This window comes from Dendronephthya gigantea, unplaced genomic scaffold (genome assembly GCF_004324835.1).
Source record: "Dendronephthya gigantea isolate DGI-Jeju-01 unplaced genomic scaffold, DenGig_1.0 000130F, whole genome shotgun sequence".
In the NCBI taxonomy this organism is placed as follows: Eukaryota; Metazoa; Cnidaria; class Anthozoa; order Malacalcyonacea; family Nephtheidae; genus Dendronephthya; species Dendronephthya gigantea.
Window position 1 is genome coordinate 432923 of NW_021163140.1, and position 23390 is coordinate 456312.

Here is a 23390-nt window from a genome sequence, read left to right on the forward strand (position 1 = left end):
GGTTCGAAAATAGCTAGTTTTAATGATTTGTATAATTTAGCGCTTTTAAGCGCTATATAAGTTATGGACTGTTATATAAATCATTACTTCTGCTGTATTCAAACACTCAGTTACCATGCCATTAATATCCTCCGGGTAAACAAATAATTATGAAACTAAATTTGTTATAAATTTTCATTGTGATAAATTTTTAATAAAAGTTCTGTCAAAAATGTATAAGATGACGCAAAGTGTTCGCACGACTTTTCACCTGCTTTGTAAATTATATATACGTTATTTAAGCCATCGCATGTTGGAAAAAGCAGCGTTAGCGACCTCGTTCACGTCATGATGTTTAAGATTATAACTTTGATCTTACTTATCGCTAAAATGACATGTATCATTTCTCAAAACTACTGCTCTCAAAGGGTTTATAAAGCTATTAAAAAAGGTGAGTCTATACTATCCTTGCCAGATCTTAAACCATGCAGTCATTTCTCCAACTTAATGTTTCAGATCAATTTCTATCAACATTTCCCAAATTTTTGCCACTTTTAGGAGGGTTGACTTTACGTCCAGACGAAATCATATCAAATCATACCGTCAACTCAGAGTTTGTCTCGATAGAATGTCTCGAGCTCTGCCAAAAGGAACCGAAATGTTTTATATTCAACTACAGAGACAAGATGAATGTTGTGAACTGCCAACTGGCCAACCTCACTGGCAAGACAAATCACACCGCAATGAAGGGGGAAGGAGAATGGATACTAATGAACGATGATAAAGCAGGTATTGCCGCAAGATCATATATCAGCTATGAATGTGAATATGCTTTATTGCATGCGCACATGCATTTTCATATAAATAAATCTCGCTTTATCAACTAAATAACTCTTTACAAATAAGAACATGGAATGATGCACACGATGTGAAAATGTGATGTAACCTTTTTAAAGATCATGTTCCTATTCTGCAATATTTTTCATATTTCTTTCACATTTCGCAATTGCATAGCTACCAGCTGCGCCCATCTGTATAACCGAGGAATAAGACAAGATGGTGTTTACACTATCAATCCTGATGGTCTGGAATCGTTTCAAGTCAAATGTGATATGAGCACAGACAGGGACTGGACCGCGTTTCAAAGAAGACAAGATGGAGTCAAGATTCTATCGTGGATGTCGGACTATAAAGCAGGCTTTGGTGATCTTAACGGCGAGTTCTGGTTGGGCCTTGATAAAATACATCGTTTGTGGAAATCTGGCCAAAACGTTCTAAGAGTTGATTTGATGGATTTCATTGGCGCTAAACGTTACGCTAAATATGGAACATTTAGTGTGGCTGATGAATCAGACAAATACAGATTGAATATTGGCAATTATTCAGGTAAAACACACGCCAGAAAAATTTTGTAAAGCTTATCTGTATTTATATTAAGACGAGTCAGTCAGACGAGTTCGATGCTTGATATCAAACGGTGAATATCGGTGAATATTCACCAAGAGGAAGTGGAGGTGAATATTCCCCGATAATCACTGAGCCTAAGGTGAATAATTGTTTTAGTATTTTTGCACAAGTGAATTGACACAAGAACTGCATTTGTCCGCTTATCTCCGTTTGTAAGAAACGTCCCCAAAATGGTTAGCTGTCATTTTGAAATTTGTTATAATTCACCTGGGCCGGTTGTTCAAAAGCCGGTTATCTTAATTTTGGGTTAACTCCGGCAAATTTTTTAATCAATTTTTTAATCTCTCGTTTATGAAGTTAAATATGTTTTTCCATAAATATTTTCTGGATCAATAAAAGTCTTATTTTGTAAAGTGTTGAAAAAAAACAGCAGTGCAGAAGCATATAAAACAAAACAGCGGAGGAAAATTTAGCCCATGCAGGGTTAGCTCTAACCTAGCTTTGAACAACCGGTCCAATACGTGAAATTTGCCACAAATTAGCATATATTCATTCAGCCGTTGTCGTAAAGATTGTCATCTGCGTAAATACTGAATACGTAAATATCGTTCACATGATTTTACTGTATAAGTTAATTTCATGGGAAACCATAGTTCACGTGTACCGTATCATGGTATTTGAGTTATCCGGAGTAGCAAAACTAAAATGACGAAAAATTTTTCTCAAGGGTGATAAAGAAGAAATCAAAACACGTTTTCAAGTCCAGTCCTCAGAGATTAAGAAACATTGTTCATGAAAACGGGCTTTTAAGTTTAATTTAACATGCAAACATTCAGCGAAAGATTGACTGAAATTAAATCAATATAGCCGATCTAGTTAATTTTTTTTTATAAATGTAACTGTAATATCAGTAATATGGTACATCCTGAAAGAGTACATTAAATATAAAAAGGGAAAACTAAAAAACTGAAATTATTGCTTTTTGTTTATTCTCATAAAAGGTGACGCAGGTGATTCTCTGGCTTATCACAATCAAATGCAGTTCTCGACCAAGGATAGTGACAGTGATGTTGTTAGTGGTAATTGTGCTATCACGTACAAAGGAGGTTGGTGGTACAAGACCTGTCATAAGTCCAACCTCAATGGCCTGTACCTGGGTGCAGGTCTGAAAGATAACAATGGGATAAAATGGAACATCTGGCATCATTATTCAATGAAAATTACGGAGATGAAAATTCGTCCAAGTCTGTTTTAATGTATTCCTGCAGACCTGCACCAGCATTACGAACAAACATAACCTTGTTTTCGATATTTTCGAGTACGTTATCAAACTATAATGATGTAGAAATAGTGATATAATAATATGATAATATATAATATTATTGTATGTTTGCATGGTAACATCAATACGTAATTTAGCTTGTAGATACACCACGTAAATATTTATTACTGCAAAGCTTTCGGTCCGTTAACCCGGGCCTTCATCAATGCAATTACCTAAAATAATTAATGTGTATTCAGGTAATTGCACTGATGAAGGCCCGGGTTAACGGACCGAAAGCTTTCCAATATTAAATACTTGCGTGGCGTACCTACAAACTATATTACTTAATAATATATTGTTCATTTTTAAAACAAAGTTACTACCTCAAGAGGTCAAGAAGAGAAAAAACAATGCAATTGCAATCGTAGTAGAAGGATTTTTTTGTAGCTAAAAAAATCCAACTCACGGACATATTTCCTGCATGAATGCCAGCTTATGCATGCGCTGTTTAAAAATTTGATTTATATTCATCTATACAAAATGATGTGAAGAAAATTCTTGATTTATACATAATGATGTTCTTCCCAAAAATAACGTTTCACGCCGATAGAAACAAGAGTATTGATAATCCAAAGAGTAAAAGACTAAAAAATCAAAATGATAAACATTACATGCATGAATAATGTATGAAACCCTTCAAGAATTTACCCTCTTTTCACCTGCTTTCATAACACCTCTGGGATAACACATTATTACGAGTGTTTTAAAAAGTAAAGTTGGTGATATGCGACCATGTTTAAGGTAAAAACATTATTCATTCTTGCTGTTGATTAAATTGGCATGTATCGCTTCACAGCTAGAACTGTTCTCCCACGGTTTACGTATAGCCTATCTGCTTGTTTATGTATTTCAAAGAATGTTTTGCCATGGCTTAAATAAGACCTGAACCTATTATTTGAAAGAAATTTACCCCCCGACATTTCCCAACCATATTATTTTGCTACTTTTAGGCGCTCCGATTTTACGCCCTGATTAAGTTATATCAAATCATACAGTCAACTCAGGGCCCGAGATTGTCCCGATAGAGTGTTACGAACTATCCGAGAAAGAACCGAAAAGTGTTGGATTCAACTATAAAGTCACGATCAATGTTGTGAACTGCCAACTGATCAACATCACTGGGAAGAGAAATCACGTTGTGATAACGAAAGAAGGAGAATGGATACTAATGGTCGACGATTAAGCGGTAACTATGTCATATGTAATTACTGATGAAAAAAGATTCTAAGATCAATTGTGCCATTTACAATATCGCGAGCTGTCTAATCTGCCATAACTCTATTTGTATGTAGCATTAATCTAATCCAACAATCGCGGGCTATAATCTAAAAGACATGCATGTGTTTTGATTGTCTATAGTCGGAATACATTACTATACGGTAAATAGTGAATATTGCATTATCCTCAATTAAGTCAAGATTATTATCAATCTTGACTTTGAAGAAAAAATGTATACCAAAAATTATAGTACATTTCAAGTAAAATTTGATTAATGATATTTTGATAAATTTGATAAATGTAGAAAAAAATTTTTGATATACAGCGACATACGAAGATTACAGCATACATGCCAAGTAAAATTATAGTTAGATATTTGTCGTTACTGTTATATATACCTATAATACCCAGTTATATTAAATAGTAAACAAAACACAAAAATAATTACGTTACAAAGGAAGCAGATACGCAGGCCGTGAATCATAGGAATGCCGGTCTGAAAATGCCGGACGGGAATAAAATTTAATTTTTTTACAAATTGATGAAAAGAAAGTCGATTGTAAATCAAAATGCCGACGATTACATGATTCATTGCTGCCGCAACGAGCGAGCCTGGGGCGAGCGAGCAAGGCAGCAGACCTAATTGATGTAGTTGGGAATTTTTTAAATTTTGCTTTAGCGCATTGCATTGTGGTCGAATATTAGATAGACCCACAATGCTATGTGAATCATCTTTATATAATTATATTGTTTCTTTCCATGCATGTGCTTCAATGTGCTTCCTTTTCCATTTGGCATTCTGGTGAACAGTTAAAGAATTTTGTGATTTCCGGTTTCTTAGCTTTTTTACCCTCATCTCATCGCTGATTATTACATTCGCAGATCATTAATCGAGACTGCAGTTAAGCAAACATGATCATGTGCCGTTGATCGCAAATATATCTCTGAATAACAACGTGCTGATGCCTTTCGCAGAGCCAGCAGAGGCTAGGCGATATAAAGGACAATTACTTGATGATGCAATTTTTTCTTTAACAGAGTTTTAGATATCATTCTGTTCTACTCTCCTCAAGTTGGTGTTAAGCACGGTAAGTTGCTGTCAGTAAAAGATAATTTTTTATAAGATTTTTTAGATATTTTACCACTTCCGATTTCACACGCTGTATTTGCTGCGCTTTTGGTGGTTTGGCCTTAACAAAGAACATTCAAACAACAAAGCGTTGTATATTTGAAAGACAGTTAGCTTTTATTTATTGCCATTTATGCACATTGCCATTCATAATTATTCGCTATTAAATTTACATATTTGTGCGTGTTCTTTGCCCCGGAACTTTGAATTTCATAACATGCACCTGTTGGCTTCTTTATATGCAAAGCATTAAATATTTGAAAGACAGGGCACTCAGTCAACTTAAATTTGTCGATATTTATTTTTTTTGGTGAATGATAATTGATATATTTTCTATTCAGTCTTTGTGTGTGTGCCGTTCTTTGCCCCTCAGATACACACAGTATATACCATTGACATTTGATACAGCATTAATATACAGCTTCGATTTGACTTGCCGAATTTAGGATAACACGTGTTAGCTTTTTATGCATAGCGTTATATATTTGAAAAACAGAGCACTCAATCAACTTATATTTATTAATGTTCATTATTATTGATGAATGATATTTTCTATTTGATATATATATTTGCGTGTGTGTTGATCGATCTTTGCCCCTTGGACTTGAACTCTTAGACTTTCAACCACTATATAGCATTGACATTGATTCACCTCTTATTTCACTAGCCAAATTTACTGACTTTGGACTTTTACATATAGCTTCAAATACACTTCTTTTATTTAAAATATTTTAGCATATTTCATATTCCTGTGTATTGATATATTTGCTGCTGGTTTGTTTTAAACTTTTTTGGTGTGTATTTTACATGCCTCGTTTTTTGGTGTGTATTGTACATGCCTCTTGCTTTTTTCTGTGTTTTTGAAGTCTTTTATATTTAGATATCGAATGTTGTGGATTGACTTCAAAACGTTTGTGTTTCAGACAGCCTAACTTACTTTACTTACTTATTATATCTAATTGATTCCTTAACTTGATTATACCTTGATTTACATCATTGATTAACATATATGATTGACGATAGTATGAACAGGATGTCGGTTCCAATTACAAGTAACAAAACGCATGCACGGTAGATTTGTCTTTAGTCGTTAGTCAGAGAGAGATGTAGCGAGAACCTATATCAGCAATTGTTTGATTTTAGAGACAGCTGTAGAGATCCACTCTTCAGGTACCGAGCGATTACATAATTTATAGTCTTAGTCGATTGACAATTTAATCAAAACGAATCATTTCTAATCAAACTTAATCATTATCTTACTATAGAATGTATTTTATATAATATATTACGAAAAATCTCTACGGCGTAGTCGTGATCTGTCTTTGGAAACAGTTTGGTTTATCTGGTCAGTTGCAGTTAAAATTTGAAATGTCTTATGACCAAGGACAACATAGTCAATCTTTTCTTTTTACTCCTCTTCATGCCAAATCTCAAAGATTTTTGTGCCGTTCATTGGTTTACTTGCCATCAGTAAAGGAGCATAAATGCAATCATTCACCACCAAAAGCGCGGTAAATACAGCGAGTGAAATCGGAAGTGGTAAAAATTCTATATATCTATAAAATTTTACAAAAAATTATCTTTTACTAACAGCAACTTACCGTGCTTAACACCAACTTGAGGGGAGTAGAAGAGAATGATATCAAAAACTCTGTTAAAACAAAAATTGCATCATCAAGTAATTGTTCTTTATATCGCCTAGCCTCTGCTGGCTTTGCGAAAGGCATCAGCACGTTGTTATTCAGAGATATATTTGCGATATCAACGGCACATGATCATGTTTGCTTAACTGCAGTCTCAATTAATGATCTGCGAAACAAAGGATTTTGCTAATTTGCATTAGGTTCGGCACATGGAAAGTTCGTCGTCTGTAACGGGCCTAATTGATGTTGTACATTTACAACTCCTATAGCGAAACGTTAGACAATCTCAAACAATTAGCCAAGTTTTCAAGTCCAATGTGAAGAGTTCACAACTACGTTATCTTTTTTAAATAACTAGATTCCAGTAACACAACAAACTACTATTATGATCAGGTGCATTCAAAATAAAACAGCTGGCGAACTTGCACATGCTTCATTTTTGTTCTTTTAATCTATTCAGCAAAAACTTAGGCCCAAACAAAGAGAACAATTTACATAAAATTCCTCATAAACGGTGAATAGTGAATACTTCATTCTCCAAGGCTGTTGTCCAACCCGATTTCGCGATTACCCGATTAAGTACTTCTTTCTACAATTCAATCCTGCATGACTATGCTTGCGCAAGCGCGTGTTTGCAGATATACAAGATGCAATAAAGGCAGCATTCACTACCTGTAAGTAACCTAGTATTATATTATCTTAGTCACGTTTACATAATCGCAATACTAATTTAACCCATATCACATCTTCTGCCAGAGGGGATTCGGCAGAAAATATCGCAGGGGAAAATCATTACAGAAGGGTGAAATATATCGCGCAAACAACTGAGCGTACAGTGGGTCGATAATGTCTCCATCGTAATTGTGACTTTCGCTATATTTTCCCCTACCTTATTGTGTATACTTACACACATGCGTGTAGTCCACGCAAGATCTCGCGTGAGATTTAATAAATTTCAATATCATGATTTATAATAATCTTGTATTATACTTTATATGTTATTTCTGAAGCGCTGCATGTCCTTGATCCCTATATTGATGTATAAAAATTTTTGATTAACGTTGATTGTTCTCTATATTTTCCTCCACTAGTTAGTCCACAACTGTAGTTGATCCATAATTTTTTTATATTTAATATTTATTGAGTACATTACATATATAATTAATATTATGTATAACGAGTAAGTTTCTGACACAATAGGAGTATGCACAAACGGGACGCGAAGTCCCATGCAATGTGCAACCCCCGTACGTACGAAATACGTTCACAAATATAATGATATAATACTCACAAAGCATTATGTGGTGTATTCAGCTAACGCATTAATGGGAACCGTCTAATACAACTATTTATTAAGATTTGTGGCACGGGCAGTCCCGCACCAGTGTCCACGTGCATGGCATGTCTACGTCAAATGTTGTCGTAAGCAAGTTTGCATATGTGGCTTTCAGAGATCTTTTGAAGGAGGAGAGGCTGGTGAAGGTGGTGGAGGGAAGAATTTTGCTGACATGGTTCCATAACTTGACAAGCCGATTGAAGTATGAGGATTGAAATGCTTTGGATTTACAGAAAGGAACTTTGAGTGTGAGGGATGGATTATGACTAAGTCGCGTTCGGCCATTGTTGACGAATGAAATAAAGGTATGCACGTCAAGATCAATATGACCTATATGATCAATATAATGTTTCTCTCCTAAAGATAACTTTTTGAACTCGAAAAATTGTACTTAGCTATAATTCGACAAGTTAGGTTCTTTTCTAACTTAATGCAACACATGTTCATCAAACCTGCTTTATTCACACATTCAAACAATATTAGGTAAAAGGCTTAATATCAGGGAAAAGATTGTCTCAAAACAATCAATTTCATTATAAATCATCATTTCGTAAATTGTGTAATAAAGATTAGATGAATGATATCTATATAATACGGCTCGAAATTTACTTTGATTTTCACCGGCTCCGACGATAATGCGATATTTCAGCGACGTAATGTTGCAGGAGCTGGCAAACTTGTGTTTTTGATAAATTATGTTTATGATCAAAACTTTATTCTTACTTATGGTCAAAATTGCATGTATCATTTCACAGAACTGTTCTCCCAAGGTTTATATCATCATTAGCAGAGGTGAGTTGTCATTTTGCAAAGTCTTAAACCAAGCATGTTGCTATAGCTTTAAATCACTTTTTCTCTTCGTATTGGCTACCCTTAGAAGGTTTGACTTTACGCCCAAGTGAAATCATATCAAATCACACTGTCAACTCAGGGAATGTTCCGATAGAATGTCACAAACTCTGCCACAAGGAACCGAAATGTGTTGGATACAACTACAGAGAAAAGATTAATGTTGTGAAGTGTCCACTGACCAACAGCACTGGAAAGAAAGATCAAACCATATGCTGACGGGAGAAGGAGAATGGACACTAATAAACCATGAGAAAGCGGTAATACTATGTAATTCAAATTTTCAGAACCCCAAAATTGCTGCTGAAGAAATTGGTATCAACTATCAAACGGTACTTTATGTGAATTTAAAGTCGGAATCTATGGACACCATCAGAGCAATAAAAATGCATTATCGTTAAGTAATCTACATGCAAAAATATTATGATAGGATAAAATTAATTTGCTTTTGGAAAGTAAATAACATTGAAAAATCTAGCTGCGTTGCCAAATCGCGGGGGCCTTAAACCTTCAATGCAGCTAAAACACAACCCAGGCACAAAAATTTGTTTCCATGAGTTTATTTCATGAATACTCCTTTAACCTACTTCACGCATATGCAAGAATTCTCTTTAACATATATGCTAAATCTACTCCAATATGCTAAAATCACTCTTATTGGGCGATTGCATGTGTACACAATTATAATAGATCCTGATGGGCTTGGGTCGTTTCAAGTCAGATGTGATCTGAGCACAGACAGGGTGCATGGCTTGACTGTGTATCAAAGAAGACAAGGTGGAAGTAAAAATTTCTAAAATTGGCAATTTGAGCGGATAGTTCTGGTCGGGCCTTGATAAGATACATCGTTTAACAAAATCTGGTCAACAACATGTTCTAAGAGTTGATTTGATGGATTTTGGTGGCGCAGAAAGTTACGCGAAATATGGGACGTTTAGTGTGGCTCCATGATGAGTCAAAAAAATAAAGATTGAATATTGGCAGATATTCAGGTAAAAAAGTCTTACTATACGCCGGAGTTCAAGTGATTCGTTTGTAAGCAGTGGCCACATATGCATAGAGATTACTTTTTGCGCTAATATAGAGAGATTTTTCAGTTTTAAAGCTTTTAGACGATCTGCCTTTACACGAAAAACGCGTCATAACCGGCAAAAACGTAGTGACGGCAAAATATTTCGGGTGTACTAAGTCCCCCCGTGCCCGGCCTTTGCATTAGAAGCCTGAAAACTGGAATAGAAAAGATGGAACGGACTAATTTACTTTCGTTTATTTTCCGGTTAGGTGACGCGTGTGATTCCCTTGCTTATCACAATCAAATGCAGTTCTCTACCAAGGATAGTGGCAAGAATAGTGTTATTAGCGCCGCGTATACGCAAAATAAAAAAGCTTGGTGGTACAAATACTGTTTTAATTCAAACCTCAATTTTTTGTACCTGGATAGTAGCACCGGAATGTGCTGGTACGATTTGAAAAAATATTTATTTCATTCAATCAAAAAGACGGAGGTGAAAATTCGTCCAAAACTATTTCAAGTTATTTTATCATTTTATATTGAGAAATATATTAAGATATACTTACTATACTTTGAGAAACGAACATTCGTTTTTTGCTCTTGTTATCAGATATATGATAATAAAGATAAAATGCCATAAAAAGTATAGTTCTTGGTCTCGTGTTTATCCCACCTCCGCCCAGGATATCATTGCAGGACACAATAGAAACAAGTTGCTTTCTACAAACGTTAAAAAAATTCTTTCGCAGGACAAGACTCCACCTCACCAAGAGAGCCTACCTGTCGTAAATTTAGTTTTACAGTACTATGGAGCTTACAGCAAAGGTCTTTTCATTGTCATAAGAAAATTGTTTGCGGTTTTACCTTTACCTTTACCATGCAATTTTTTAAAATATTGCAAAGAAAATATGTAAATTTCCGATGGTTTAAAAACCTTCTTAACGCGCTTCGATTCGGCAAATTATTTTTCCCGAAAAGAAAATATTACCATGCGCATAAGATGAAGATAGTACCACAGCTCAAATGAACGGCTATTGGTCTTTGACTCTTTGGGTAATTAGGTTTCACCCACTCGTCGTTGCCCAGTGTACTCTATTCATACCAAACCTAGCATGGGTCGTATGTCTGGGGTTGGGTAACCACCACCGAACTATATAAAAATGAATTACTAATATAAAGCAAGCTATATATAAAGGAATTACTATATAGCTCAGCGGTAGCCACCCACCGCAACCATGGCAACTACGAAGATTCAAACATGACGGCATTTTTTTTTGCATTAGATATCTTGCTATTATCTTTATTTTAGGGGCATTTGGCTCCTAATTTTGAAGGATATATGAACCCAAAATACGCCTTAACAAACGATTGGCTATCAGCGTTCATAGTGCAAGACAAAAAAGCTCTTAAAACTTAAAGAAAATGTCGTATCTTTATATAGTTCAGTTTTGCCCAAGTGTTAACCAGTGTTACCACGTACTGCAACTCATATACAATTTCGAATATTCAGTGTTAATATTAAAGCATTTTCTTTTAAACTATGTTCTGTTTAATGTAGGATACGATATTTTGCTCCCGAAATTTCTTATTCTAAATCATATCTTATATAGTTTATTGCCACGGCACGGCAAAAATGGGTAACCGTGCCCATTTCATTCGTGCTCGGCATTTGTTTTGGTAGACTGAACACTAATAACCAACGCGTTGGGTTAGAAAGGCGCCTTTGCTCTCTCGTAGGTTTCTCTTACGTCGACAAGCAAACGTGACGTGTTAGCACGAGACAATTTTCGTGCGCTTCTTCCCTCTTGAAGCCCGTTTTCCACCTTTTCACCGTACAGAATAAAAACAAGTACAACAAAGAAACTTGCCACAATACCTTCCAAAACCATATCACTTCGCTAGCAAAACACTTCGAGTGATTTCTCTTACGTCTAGTCCCTCAAACGTCCGGCCGCCACAAGTTTCAAATTTTACAGTAAAAAATAAACCGATTCGCACATTTTAGATAGTTGCATTTTGTTTTTCAAAGACCGTTAGAAAACTAATATAGACAATCATAATTTCGGACAACTTTGCGAGGGATCTGGTGGTGGACCGCAATGTGGAGGACGCAAAGACGTACAAACATGTGTTCAAAGACGTTTTGTCGCGGTTATGATTAGTGGCCTGGGGAGAAAATTAAGCGTGTCTCAGCAATGGTGTTTCAGCATATTTAAATGAAACTAAAGCAGATTACGAGTAGAAATATTAACACCAAGTAACGTTTCGCCACAGAATTTCAATGTTTCATTCGTTCTCCTTCCTTTTCAACAGCTACCGCTTGAATATCATGCTCACGATGACTTCCTGTATTTGGATTACCATGCATTTATGTACACATCATAATAATCAAAAGACAATACGCCACAAAATGAGTATACGCAACAGTGTCACACGACTATTGATGCGTGTGTTATGTTTTATAGCATTATATTTCACCTCAAAGGTGAAAATAAACTCAAAGCTGAGAATGAACTCTCTAAAATTTAGATACATCGCCAGTACCACCACTAAAATTGTCAAACATCCACATAAATTCTACAATGCCCATGGGATTTTTCGAATTCTATCCGGAGAATTCTATCAACGAGAATATTTAATTAGACGGCTGGAATACATATTTGAAAGTATGAATTTTTGAATCTATATTGATAAATCAATGGTGATGCATGCATAGAAATTTTTATAACAAATTTTGTGTCTGTTTGGGAAAACGATCAGTGTGGAACGTTTTCGTGTTGTGATTCGGCACATTTTCTCCATATAAATTATTATAATGCAAGACTTGTGGTTTAGATACGTGTGCGCGTTTTACACATTACTCATTATCATGCAATATTTCCAACATTCAACAATTCAGTAATTCGTTTAACATGCACAAACACGTCTATAATGCATGTACATGCAACATATCTTGTATATAGCGAATTTCTCCAATTTCTTTACATACATAAACATTCAAACTTCCATTTTTTGACTGTAGATGTATCTATGTTTTTGCGTTGGAAGTCGAAGTGTACCGGGTCTAAATCATAAAAATAAGTCGAAAAATATGACGCCCTCTCCTTGCAATGTCCTTATTTAAACCCATACGATTTTGTACGCACAAAACTGCATAATGTAATCTGCACGAATGGCCATGATCGTGCCTAATTTAGGAGTATTATATAAACCTGCATGATATTATCAATTCCTTGGAATGAAAGAAACTATATTAAGTGATTGAGTGCGATAAGAATTAGAAGTAGCTACCAAGGTACATTCCGATTATAGATATTTTCCTTCGCCGAATGATGCATGACTAGCTTTTCAAAAATGTCTGTTGATACAAGATAAAGACTAGCGGATACTAGCCTCTTGCTGAGTATAAAGACCTGACTAGCATTAGCTATTGAAAAGAGTGCTTTGTTTCTATGACGATTGTGTTTTTCTAACAATACGGCGCAGATTGAATCTTAAGGAGTAACATGGCATAATGTGAAAAGAAGTGTACAGTACTGTCCAGAAATAACCTAACATTGCGCTATGTACAATTATGATACAATAAATGCAATTACACACTGGAATTTTTTGTCTAAGCCTTGATATAATTATTCAAAGTAAACTTGACAGGTTACATTTTATAACTGCTTAGTTGTAGACCACTCCAGTTTTATTTTCCAGGTGGGAAGGGTCTTGGGCTGGAAAGAAAAAGGTTTGCGTTACAATAGTGTGGAAACGAACTAATAAAGTAAATCTTGAAAGCTTTTAATTGTTCTCTATAAATTTAAGAATTAGTGCGGGGGCGCGAAATCAAAGGATCAAGACATTTGCCCTGATCACCGACACGACTAATTTATTCTTTCTGATATCGTTCTCCATGTTAGGATAAGATTTTCAGCTTGTTTAACTTTTCTCTAGAAAAGGACATCATTTACGCAGTGAAAAACTTATTAAGCAATACGACATAAAAATACTTACCAACAGCAATGATATGGCATTGGACAAAAACCGTTACAGTCAAATGACCCAGGAGGACACCTCATACGTGAAGGTACGCAATTACCGTTAAGCCCACAGGGAATTTCTGTATGATTGAAAAATACAGAAAGCATATTTGAGAGATTTTTACGTAGCTATATAACTATTTGAGGTTCTGAAATATTTCAAGTTCTCTTTCCGTTATATTTCAAGTTCTCAACAAAATTTTTATAATGCAATTTAACCTTTATTAATTATCACTTTCATCAAAAAAATTTCAATAATTTTTCGAAACACATAATTCCTACGAAGACCGACTAAATAGCGTCACATTCTAATACCGTGAAATTACCTTCTGCAGAATCACCTGACGTTGATTTACGGCCATTAACCGCAGAAAATGCCACGAAAATAATCAGCAACAGGCAAACATTCATACGGAAATCCATTTGTTGAGAGAATATAAGTACCTAGAAATTAATAACACATAGATGAAAAGAATCAATGAATGGAAACTCGTGCAGGATTGGAAACATTTATGCGATTAAGGCGGGTTGTCTTAATATGTAGGATATAGAACTGGGGTTTACGTTGAATGCAGAAATTGTTGTAGTTCTTTAAAATAATTTCTAATTGAAATAGTGGAATAGTTACATTGAATAGCTAAAGTCCTTAAAACTTTAACTTTCAAATAAAAAGCTATTGGTCAGACAAGCATTTCGCATCGGTTTTCTAGTATAACCATACTGCATGTTCAAATAAAAAATAGTGTGATTGTTACTTTTAACGGGAAAATTTAATTTTTAGACGACTATATCAGATCACCAAGTAACTAAGAAACGGGAAACTATTCGAATAAATATCCTAACTATTTCAACACAAGATGAAGCTTACCTCAGTTTGTAGTCCGAAACGTAAAGATTTTAAAACTTCCGAGAGAAATTTCAGTTCGTCAATGACTGGGGTTGTGTAGTTGACTCGTATATATATGCTATTCGTTGGACTAAAAATGTCAAAAATAATGCAGTTTGACACTTTTGAAAAGGATATATCTGTTTTCAGACGAATATTCAAATTACTCTGTCGGATACCAGTGTCTCGACTGTTGATTAAAAATATCGATCAGTAACGTTCTTTCCGATGGCCGCCATATTAACGAACCCGCCTGAGTAATATCAGCCGGCATCCTTCGAGTCTGCCAAAATAAAAACATACCTATAGATTTAAAAGTATTTAGTATAAACCTAGTAATAGATAGGTAGTATTTTCTTTATTTTCTTTTGTAAGAGTTTGCGGGTATTCAAAACCATGGATTGCCAGCTGAAAGTTGAAACTTGTCACTTTTAACAATGTGGCATATTGTAATCGCGTGAGCTGGCCCCGTCCTTTCCGGGGAATAAGTTATTAATAATTTATTTTTGTTCTGTGTTTCCAAGTTCTCATTAAATACTATAGTTTATACTGAAACAAATAGGCCAACACAGCCTCGTGGTCTAATTGGTATTATTGGAGTGAGAAGGAAAAAATACATTTAAGTGATGATCAGAATACTTTTATATTTACCATTGTACTTACATCATGTCTCTATATTAGTTGTCATCTAGAAGATGATTCCTTGCCTCACGAAAAAGATCTTTCCGGAGCGGTATAGGTTTGTAATTTGCAAAATTTACACTAGGTTAATAAAGTTTATAAGTTGCATTTTGGTCGCGGAGAATGCAAGTCATGCAAACAAATTATAATTAAGTGATCAACGCGTCATTAAGCTTTATTATCATTTCATTATCTGAATTGCATTCGAACTAGAATGCATAAACTAGACTTTGGTACTTAAGAATTTTTTCAAGTATATCGAGTTATCATCTACTTGCACTAACGCTCTATATAATTATATAAACAAATGTAAATATATTCTTGAACGTTTGCATGCTAACATCAAATAAGTAAATTAGCTTGTTCTATAGGTACAAATATTTAACATCACTCAAGTATTTAATAATGTAAAACTCTCCGCCCTTTAAAGCTGGCCTTCATGGACTGCACTCATGAAGGCCCTATTTACGGACTGTACGCTTTGAAGTATTAAATACTATCATGGTGTTTATGCATGAGCATGCTCACACATAATTTCTTCGTGAATATAAGCTAGGCTATAAAAAATAAGCATGCATCTGGAAATTTCTTTGGACATGTTCACTGAGCGAGAATATGTAAACGGCTGGAAAACATACCCGAAAGTAGAAATTTTTAGGACGAATTTCGTGTCTGTTTGAGAATGCGATCCGTGTGGAACGTTTTTGTGTTGTGATTTGGCACATTTTTTCCATATAATGCAAGACCTGTGGTATAGATAAGTGTGCGCGTTTTATACATTAGCATGCATTATTTCGGCATTCAATATAAACATTGCTGCATGGTATACATACATGCATATTGCATGTATTGCGGTTTTCTTCAATTTTTCATACATATACATTCAAACTTCGTTAGTTATAAACCCATGCATAAGATTTTGTAGGCACAAAACTGCATGATGTAATCTGTGCGCATACATGCCCATAGTCAGTGGTGTCATATAAACCGGTACATGCATGCATGCAGTATTATCAATTTCTTGGGATAAATGAAACTATACATTTGTGATTGAATGCGATACGATTTAGAAGCACTAATGTACATTACGATTATAGAAACTTTCCTTCTCCAAACTATGTACGACTAGCTTTTCAAATATTCCTATTCGTGGCAAATATAAACGCTTTTTGTTCGAATGGAAGTGCCTATATGCTTGCCTCTTCCGGAGTTTAATGAACTGAGTAAGATTTCGAAAAGAGTTCTTTGTTTGTTTATGCATGACGATTGTGTTGGTCTTAGAGTAGCAAATGAGTTGTATAGGGGTATAACCGGGCATGCAGTATGTGAATAAAAATGCACAAAATAAAGCGTTCGCCAGTGCATGTATACAACAACATTTCCGATCATGAAAAACCGTTTCATCGTGTTTTTTTTCTCGTCGAATACACAAAATAATATTTTCAGAAAACTGCCACAATTTTCGGGTTTGCTAAAATAATTACCTATTGTACACCAATTCATTATACATATCCTATACCTATATGATTTATACTAGTGATGCCGTTCTTTAATTTTCTCATACTGTCATGAAGTGTTAACGTAAAATCTATATTTCTTATTAATTTACTAAACGTTTCACTGATCAAATCTCTCTAAGGAAAAAACTATAGAAAGCGAGAATGCTCTTGGTAATGTATCGGCGACTGAAAGGCAATACAGCATGATAATGGGAATATAATTATGCAATATATTGCATGCAATAATATCAAACTGATTTTTGAATTTAATAATTCCCCATAACAAATGGTAATCAGGACTGGTAATCTCTATTTCCCATCATGTGGTATATGTAGCCATATATCAGAGGAAAAGGACTTACATAAGATATTTAATCCCAAGAAAGGAAAGATGTGTCATGGCTCGAAAAAAAGCTAGGACAAAAGGCGAATATAGCCGGAGAAAATACTTGAGAAAGCTCAAGTCCGTATTCTATGAAATACAGAAGTACACAGAATTCATTCTTTTTACCTTAACGCCCAGACAGTTAGTGCTAGCGCTGATTCCATCTCCAAACGTTGAATTGACTATACATGTTTCAATACCAGTACAGTGCATATTCGGGGGTGTACAGATGCACAGGTCTTTGCCGGTATATGTATATGACACGTCATAAACATTTCCGACAGCGGCTTTTCAATGTATACGAATTGAGCAGCATGCAGAAAGATTAATATTCGTAGAAAACATATGTTTCGTAGAAATGTTAATTCTTCATCAAAAGGCATCGGTAATTAATAGCTGCGGCGCTATATACTATATCGCTAAGGGTGAGAAAAGGCATAAAAATAACGAACAAACATGATCAACCATAACTTTTGTTTTACCCAAAACGTGGTTATGAAATAACGGTCTAATTATATACTGTAGTATTTCTTCTTATATATTTGCTGATTTTCAAAACCATGGCCGGATTGTTTTGGAAGTTAAAACTTGATACTTTGAAAAATGTCGCTTGTTGTAATCGCATGACCTGGCGCGGCCTTTCCGGAATATAAGTAATTATGAATATTAATATTTATATATATTTCTGTTTATTTTGTTCTGTGCTCCCTATTCTCAATAAATGCTATAGTTTATACTAAAACAATTAGGGCAACTCGACCTGGTTGTCCAATTGTTAAATGCATGGTTGTTAGCATGGTATGCTGTTATATTATTCCTCGGAGCAAGCAAAAAAAATGATCAAGATGCATTTATATTTATCATCGCATTCGTTGGGGTATTGTATGTATCAAATATCTTATGTAATTACTATGTATTTGCATTGTACCTCTAAGACGTGTTTGTGTTAAAGGACCGATTGAATTAACAATGCAACGGTTATTCGTCGTCGGAAATGCGTGCTGATGTATGAATTATCCATGTCGTTATATGAGAACATTTATGCTGAATGACAACTTTATCACAACTCGTATTCTAGATCGTTTTAAATCGATTGGCTTTACAGTCTGTTAAAATGAATATATGGATGAATATGGGCCCCCAAAATTATCCGGCATTGCTGGCTACGCCACTGAACTAATAGAGATATAACGTCAGTTCAATGCTCGTCATCTTAAGTGTAAATTTTTTTTTCGCTTGCTGCGAGGAATAATTTAATTAACTGCATCCTAACAGCCATTTCACAATTGGACAACCAGGCCGAGTTGCCTTCTTTTTTTGGTATAAACTATGGCATTTATTGAGGATAGGAATAAACAGAAATATATATTAATATTAATATTCATAATTACTTATATTGCGGAAAGGCCGCGCCAGGTCACGCGATTACAACATGCGACATTTTTCTAAGTATCAAGTTCCAACTTTCAACTGTTGACAATCCATGATTTTGAAAATCAGCAAATATATAAAAAGAAATACTACAGCATATAATTACACCGTTATTTAATAACAACGATTCGGCTGATCATGTTTATTCGTTATTTTTATGCATTTTCTCACCCTTAGCTATATAGTATACCCCCGCAGCTATTAATTACCGATGCCTTTTGATGAAGAATTAACATTTCTACGAAATATATGTTTTCTATGAATATTAATCTATCTGCACGCTTTGGACAACCAGGCCGAGTTGCCGTAATTGTTTTAGTATAAACAATAGTATTTATTGAGAACTTGGAAACACAGTACAGAAATAAACAGAAGTATTAACATGAAATGCTAATATAACTTATATTACGCGCCACGCGATTATGACATGCGACATTCTTAGAAGGTGACAAGTTTCAAATTTCACCTGTTGGCAATCATAGAAAATAAAGAAGAATTACTACAGTATATAAATCACACCGTTATTTACCGAAATACTTTCGGGTGAAAGATAATAATTCTTGTTTGTTTATTTGTTATTAATTTTTCCGCTATTGTTTTGAATTTGACTATTACCTGTATTAGGCTATCACTAACTGCCTACTAGTAGTGTAACCAACCAAATACTTTTAAATTCACTGACAGGATACTGATATCACTAAAGCAAGTTTGTTAATATGGCCATCGGAAAAACGTTAATAATCGATATTGTTAATTTACAACCAAGACACATATATCCGATAGATATGTAAATATTCAACTGCGTTATTTTTGACGGTTTTCGACCCACGAATGGCATTCATACTCGCGGGTAAACAGAGCCCTAAAAGCTCTAAGTCATCGACGAACTGAAGTTTCTCCGTGAAGTTTAAAATCTTTACTGTTGTCAGACTACAAACTGAGGTAAGCTTTCATCTTGCGTTTTAGTTTCCAGTTTTTTGGTTACATGGTGATCTGATATTGTATATATATATAGTCGTTTAGTTTGGTCGTTTCCCGTCGAGAGTAAACCACACAAATTTTTATTTGAACATGCATGATTATACTGCAAAACCCGATGCGGAATGCTTGTCTGATCAATAGCTTTTTATTTGAAAGTATTAAAGATTTCAAATATTCCATGTAACTATTCCACTATTTCTTTTTAGAATTATTGCAAAGAACAACAACAATTCCTGCATCCAACGTAAACTCGTAAGCCTATTCTACCTATTTCGAAGGTCATACGCTTAATTTTCAGGACAAATTTAAGGCAACTAAATTAACCCGCCTTAATCGAATCAATGTTTCCAACCCCGAGTTTCCATTTTCTGATTCTTTTCATCTATATGTGTTATTTATTTCTAGGTAATTATATTCTCTGAACAAATGGATTTCCGTATGGATGTTTCCCTGTTGCTGATTATTTTTGTGGCGTTTTCTGCGGTTAACGGCCGTAAATCAACAAGTGAATATGCAGAAGGTAATTTACGGTATTAGGATGTGACGATATTTAGTCGGGGTCTTCATAATGAGTCTGTTTTTCGCCAAAGTATCGAAACATTTTCTGATAAGTTTTGAACCACCGTTTGTGAACTTGAAATGTAACGGAAAACCTAAGAAACCAGTGGTATTTAAGAACCCCAATTACATAAAAATCTCCCACATAGATAAATTTCCACTAGGCATTTTGTCCACACCCACTATATCGTTGCTGTTGGTATGCATTTTTTATGTAATATTGCTTAACAATTTTTTCGCTTCATCATGTCCTTTTCCAGAGAGAAATTAAACCTAGCAATTTGATCGTAACATGGAGAACGATAACTGAAAAAACAAAGTAAAAATCAATACATGCACTTATCCGCCGGTTCTGTGTCGGTGATGGCGGCAAATGATCCTAGTTTGATTTACCGCACCCCCACCCGCACCCGCACCCACACTAACTCTTAAATTTCTGGAGAATAAAAGCTTTCAAGATTTATTTTATTACCTCTTTCCACAATATTTTAACGCAAACCTTTAATCTTCTTTTTAGCTACAGCTTCCCACCTGGGAAATAAAAGTGGAATGGTCTTTAATTAAGCAGTTATGAAATGTAACCTGACCAATTTACTTTGATTAATGATAAAGGCGTAGACAAAAAATTCCAGTGTATAATTGCATTTATTGTATCATAATTTTAATTAAACCATGCCCTGGTTTTTAATGGAAAAAAACTGCCGAATCACTATGCTACTCGAAAATGTTCCACACCGATCGCACTATCGAACAGACACTTTCAAATATGTATTCCGGCCGTGAACATACATAATCTCGTTCAGTGAACAATTCCAATGATATTTCCACATGCATGTATATGCTTTTTTTTATATTATTTTTTACATCCACACAGAAATGATAATGTGTGATCACGCCCATAAACACTTGAGCGCATCTCATCTGCACGTCTTTATATCTATCCTATTCTCAGAGACTCAGACAAACACAAAGTTCGTACAGTGAGCATCTCCAAGCATATTTACATTTGTTTAGAGCGTAATTGAAAGTAGATGAGAACTCGATACATTTGCAAATGTTTTCCATGCTAATCAGTGAAATCTAGTTTATCAGTAAAATCGGTCACATTTTGGATGCGTCGAATGCAATTCAAACAAAATATATTATTGAGATGATAATAATTTGAATTGCATTCGCTGCGACCAAAATGCGACTTATAAACTTAGACTAACATAGTGCAAATTTGGAAATTACAAACCTATACCGCTCCCAAAAATCCTGTTGCGTGAGGCAAGGAAGCATCTAGGTGACAACTAAGGACGCGTCAGGTCACGCGATTACAATATGCGACATTTTTAATACAGCCAAGTTTAAGCTTTCAACTCTTGACAATCTATGTTTTTTAATATAAGTAAACTATTTAGGAAAAAAAATAAGAATACTACCCGTCTATTACTAGGTTTATACTAAATACTTTTAAATCTATAATGATAGTTTATTATGGCATGCAGACTCGCAGGATTCTAATATTACACAGGCAACTGTGTTAATATGGTGGCCATCGGAAAAAACGTTACTGATTGATATTGTTAATTGACAGCCGAGACACTCGTATCCGACAGATCGGTGATGTGAATATTCATATGAAAACAGGTAAATCCCTTTCAGAAGTGTTAAACTGCGTTATTTTTGACATTTGTAGAAAGGAATTTTGGAATCTTTACCGTTGTCAGACTATACAAACTGAGGTAAACTTCATCTTGCGTTTGAATAAGTTAGGACATTTATTCGAATAGTTTCCAGTTTCTTAGCTACTTGGTGATCTGATAGTGATATAGTCATCTTAAGATTAAATTTTCTCGTTGAGAGTAAATCACACAATTTTTTATTTCGAATTGTATGAAAAACGGCTCCAAAATGCTTGTCAGTCAGTTGCACTATAGACAATCCAGAAAACGAAGTTTTTGAAATACTTTCTAATTTAGTGCAAGACCAACCAAGGGCGGTCGCATATTGGCCTTGAAATATTCAATTTCAATTGACCGTTGTTCAACTAGACATGCCGGACCTCGATTGTTTGATGAGACCGCATTAATTAAGAACGCCAACCTGATTAGCGCCAACCTGATTAGTTACGAACTTATTCACGTCTTCTGGATTGTCTATGGTTGTACGAAGGCTAGATAGCGCTATCCACAGATAGTGATTTTTTCTGGTTATACCAAACAGCGAGAAATGTTAGAGTGCATGATCGAAATAATCAATATCCGCGGTGGACAGCGCTATCCAGCTTTCATGCAACCGACGCCGCGGATCAATATATAGCTTTTTCTTTCAAAGTAGATTTCAACTATTCAATGTACTGTAACTATTCCACTACTTCAATTTGAAGTTATTGCAAAGAACTGCAACAGTTCCTGCATTCAATTTAAACCGTATCCCACCTATTTCGCAGGTTATAACTAATTTATATATATATACGCTTTATGATACAAATTTAAGACAACACGTTTTATTAATTTCATATATGTTTCAAACCATAAGTTTCCATGAAGATGCCTTTTCATTCATGGTAAACGCACTGACGGGCTCACCTAATCTTGACCGTCATTATTTACTCCCAATTAACAACAATATGACCTTCGACATGTCGTAAATTCTCTTGCAAATGTAGGCCTATTTAGCATTTTATAAGTTACGCGTTAATCCGCACAGGCGAAAATTCGCGAACAAGTCATTCAAATTTTAACAATAGGTGATTTCACTAGTTTTGGGGTTTTTTTGGACACCCTGAATATATAAAATTGGGAGTAAATAATGACGGCAAGATTAGGTGAGCCGGTTAGTGCGTTTACCATGAATGAAAAGGCATCTTTTTGGAAACTTACAGTTTGAAACATATATGAAATTAATAAAACGTGGTGTCTTAAATTTGTACCAAAAATCGGCTTACATTTGCTAGAGAATTTAGGACATGTCGAAGGTCATATGGTGCTTAAGTTGTAAATTTAAATATTGTTATCTACACGGAACAAACAGAACTCTCACGGCGTAAACAAAAGGCTCAC

At 34.9% G+C, this 23390-nt stretch overlaps 2 protein-coding genes and 1 long non-coding RNA gene across 3 annotated transcripts; 2 read left to right on the forward strand and 1 right to left on the reverse strand.

Moving 5' to 3' along the window:
- Window positions 1-369: 369 nt before the first annotated feature.
- LOC114536112 (ficolin-2-like) lies at window positions 370-3893 on the forward strand. The gene is made up of 5 exons (XM_028557464.1): window positions 370-430; window positions 538-768; window positions 994-1365; window positions 2388-2630; window positions 3706-3893. Exons 1-5 carry the CDS (start codon window positions 370-372, stop codon window positions 3891-3893), a joined length of 1095 nt encoding a protein of 364 aa, XP_028413265.1.
- Window positions 3894-13514: 9621 nt separating this feature from the next.
- On the reverse strand, window positions 13515-17573 carry LOC114536134. Its single transcript, XM_028557486.1, has 6 exons — window positions 17500-17573; window positions 14988-15091; window positions 14791-14899; window positions 14249-14366; window positions 13897-14002; window positions 13515-13616 (listed from the first exon to the last, which is right to left on the reverse strand). The coding sequence occupies exons 2-6, from the start codon at window positions 15080-15082 to the stop codon at window positions 13589-13591; spliced, it is 456 nt and encodes a 151-aa protein (XP_028413287.1). The 5' UTR covers window positions 15083-15091; window positions 17500-17573; the 3' UTR covers window positions 13515-13588.
- A 2085-nt stretch (window positions 17574-19658) lies between these two features.
- Window positions 19659-20662, forward strand: LOC114536073. The gene is made up of 4 exons (XR_003688392.1): window positions 19659-19746; window positions 19992-20037; window positions 20191-20305; window positions 20604-20662. It is a non-coding gene; the product is annotated as an uncharacterized LOC114536073 (long non-coding RNA).
- The last annotated feature ends 2728 nt before the right edge of the window (window positions 20663-23390 follow it).

What these genes read in the sequence shown, in the direction of transcription:
- LOC114536134 (XM_028557486.1), bottom strand. Translation starts at nt 15,082, where the DNA reads ATGCCGGCTGATATTACTCAGGCGGGTTCGTTAATATGGCGGCCATCG. An exon ending in AATCAACAGTCGAGACACTG is followed by an intron (nt 14,900 to 14,987) that starts GTATCCGACAGA and finishes TGACATTTTTAG; the next exon opens with TCCAACGAATAGCATATATA. An exon ending in GTCAGGTGATTCTGCAGAAG is followed by an intron (nt 14,003 to 14,248) that starts GTAATTTCACGG and finishes TCAATCATACAG; the next exon opens with AAATTCCCTGTGGGCTTAAC.
- LOC114536112 (XM_028557464.1), top strand. Translation starts at nt 370, where the DNA reads ATGACATGTATCATTTCTCAAAACTACTGCTCTCAAAGGGTTTATAAA. An exon ending in TTATAAAGCTATTAAAAAAG is followed by an intron (nt 431 to 537) that starts GTGAGTCTATAC and finishes TGCCACTTTTAG; the next exon opens with GAGGGTTGACTTTACGTCCA. An exon ending in GGAGATGAAAATTCGTCCAA is followed by an intron (nt 2,631 to 3,705) that starts GTCTGTTTTAAT and finishes CAAATCATACAG; the next exon opens with TCAACTCAGGGCCCGAGATT.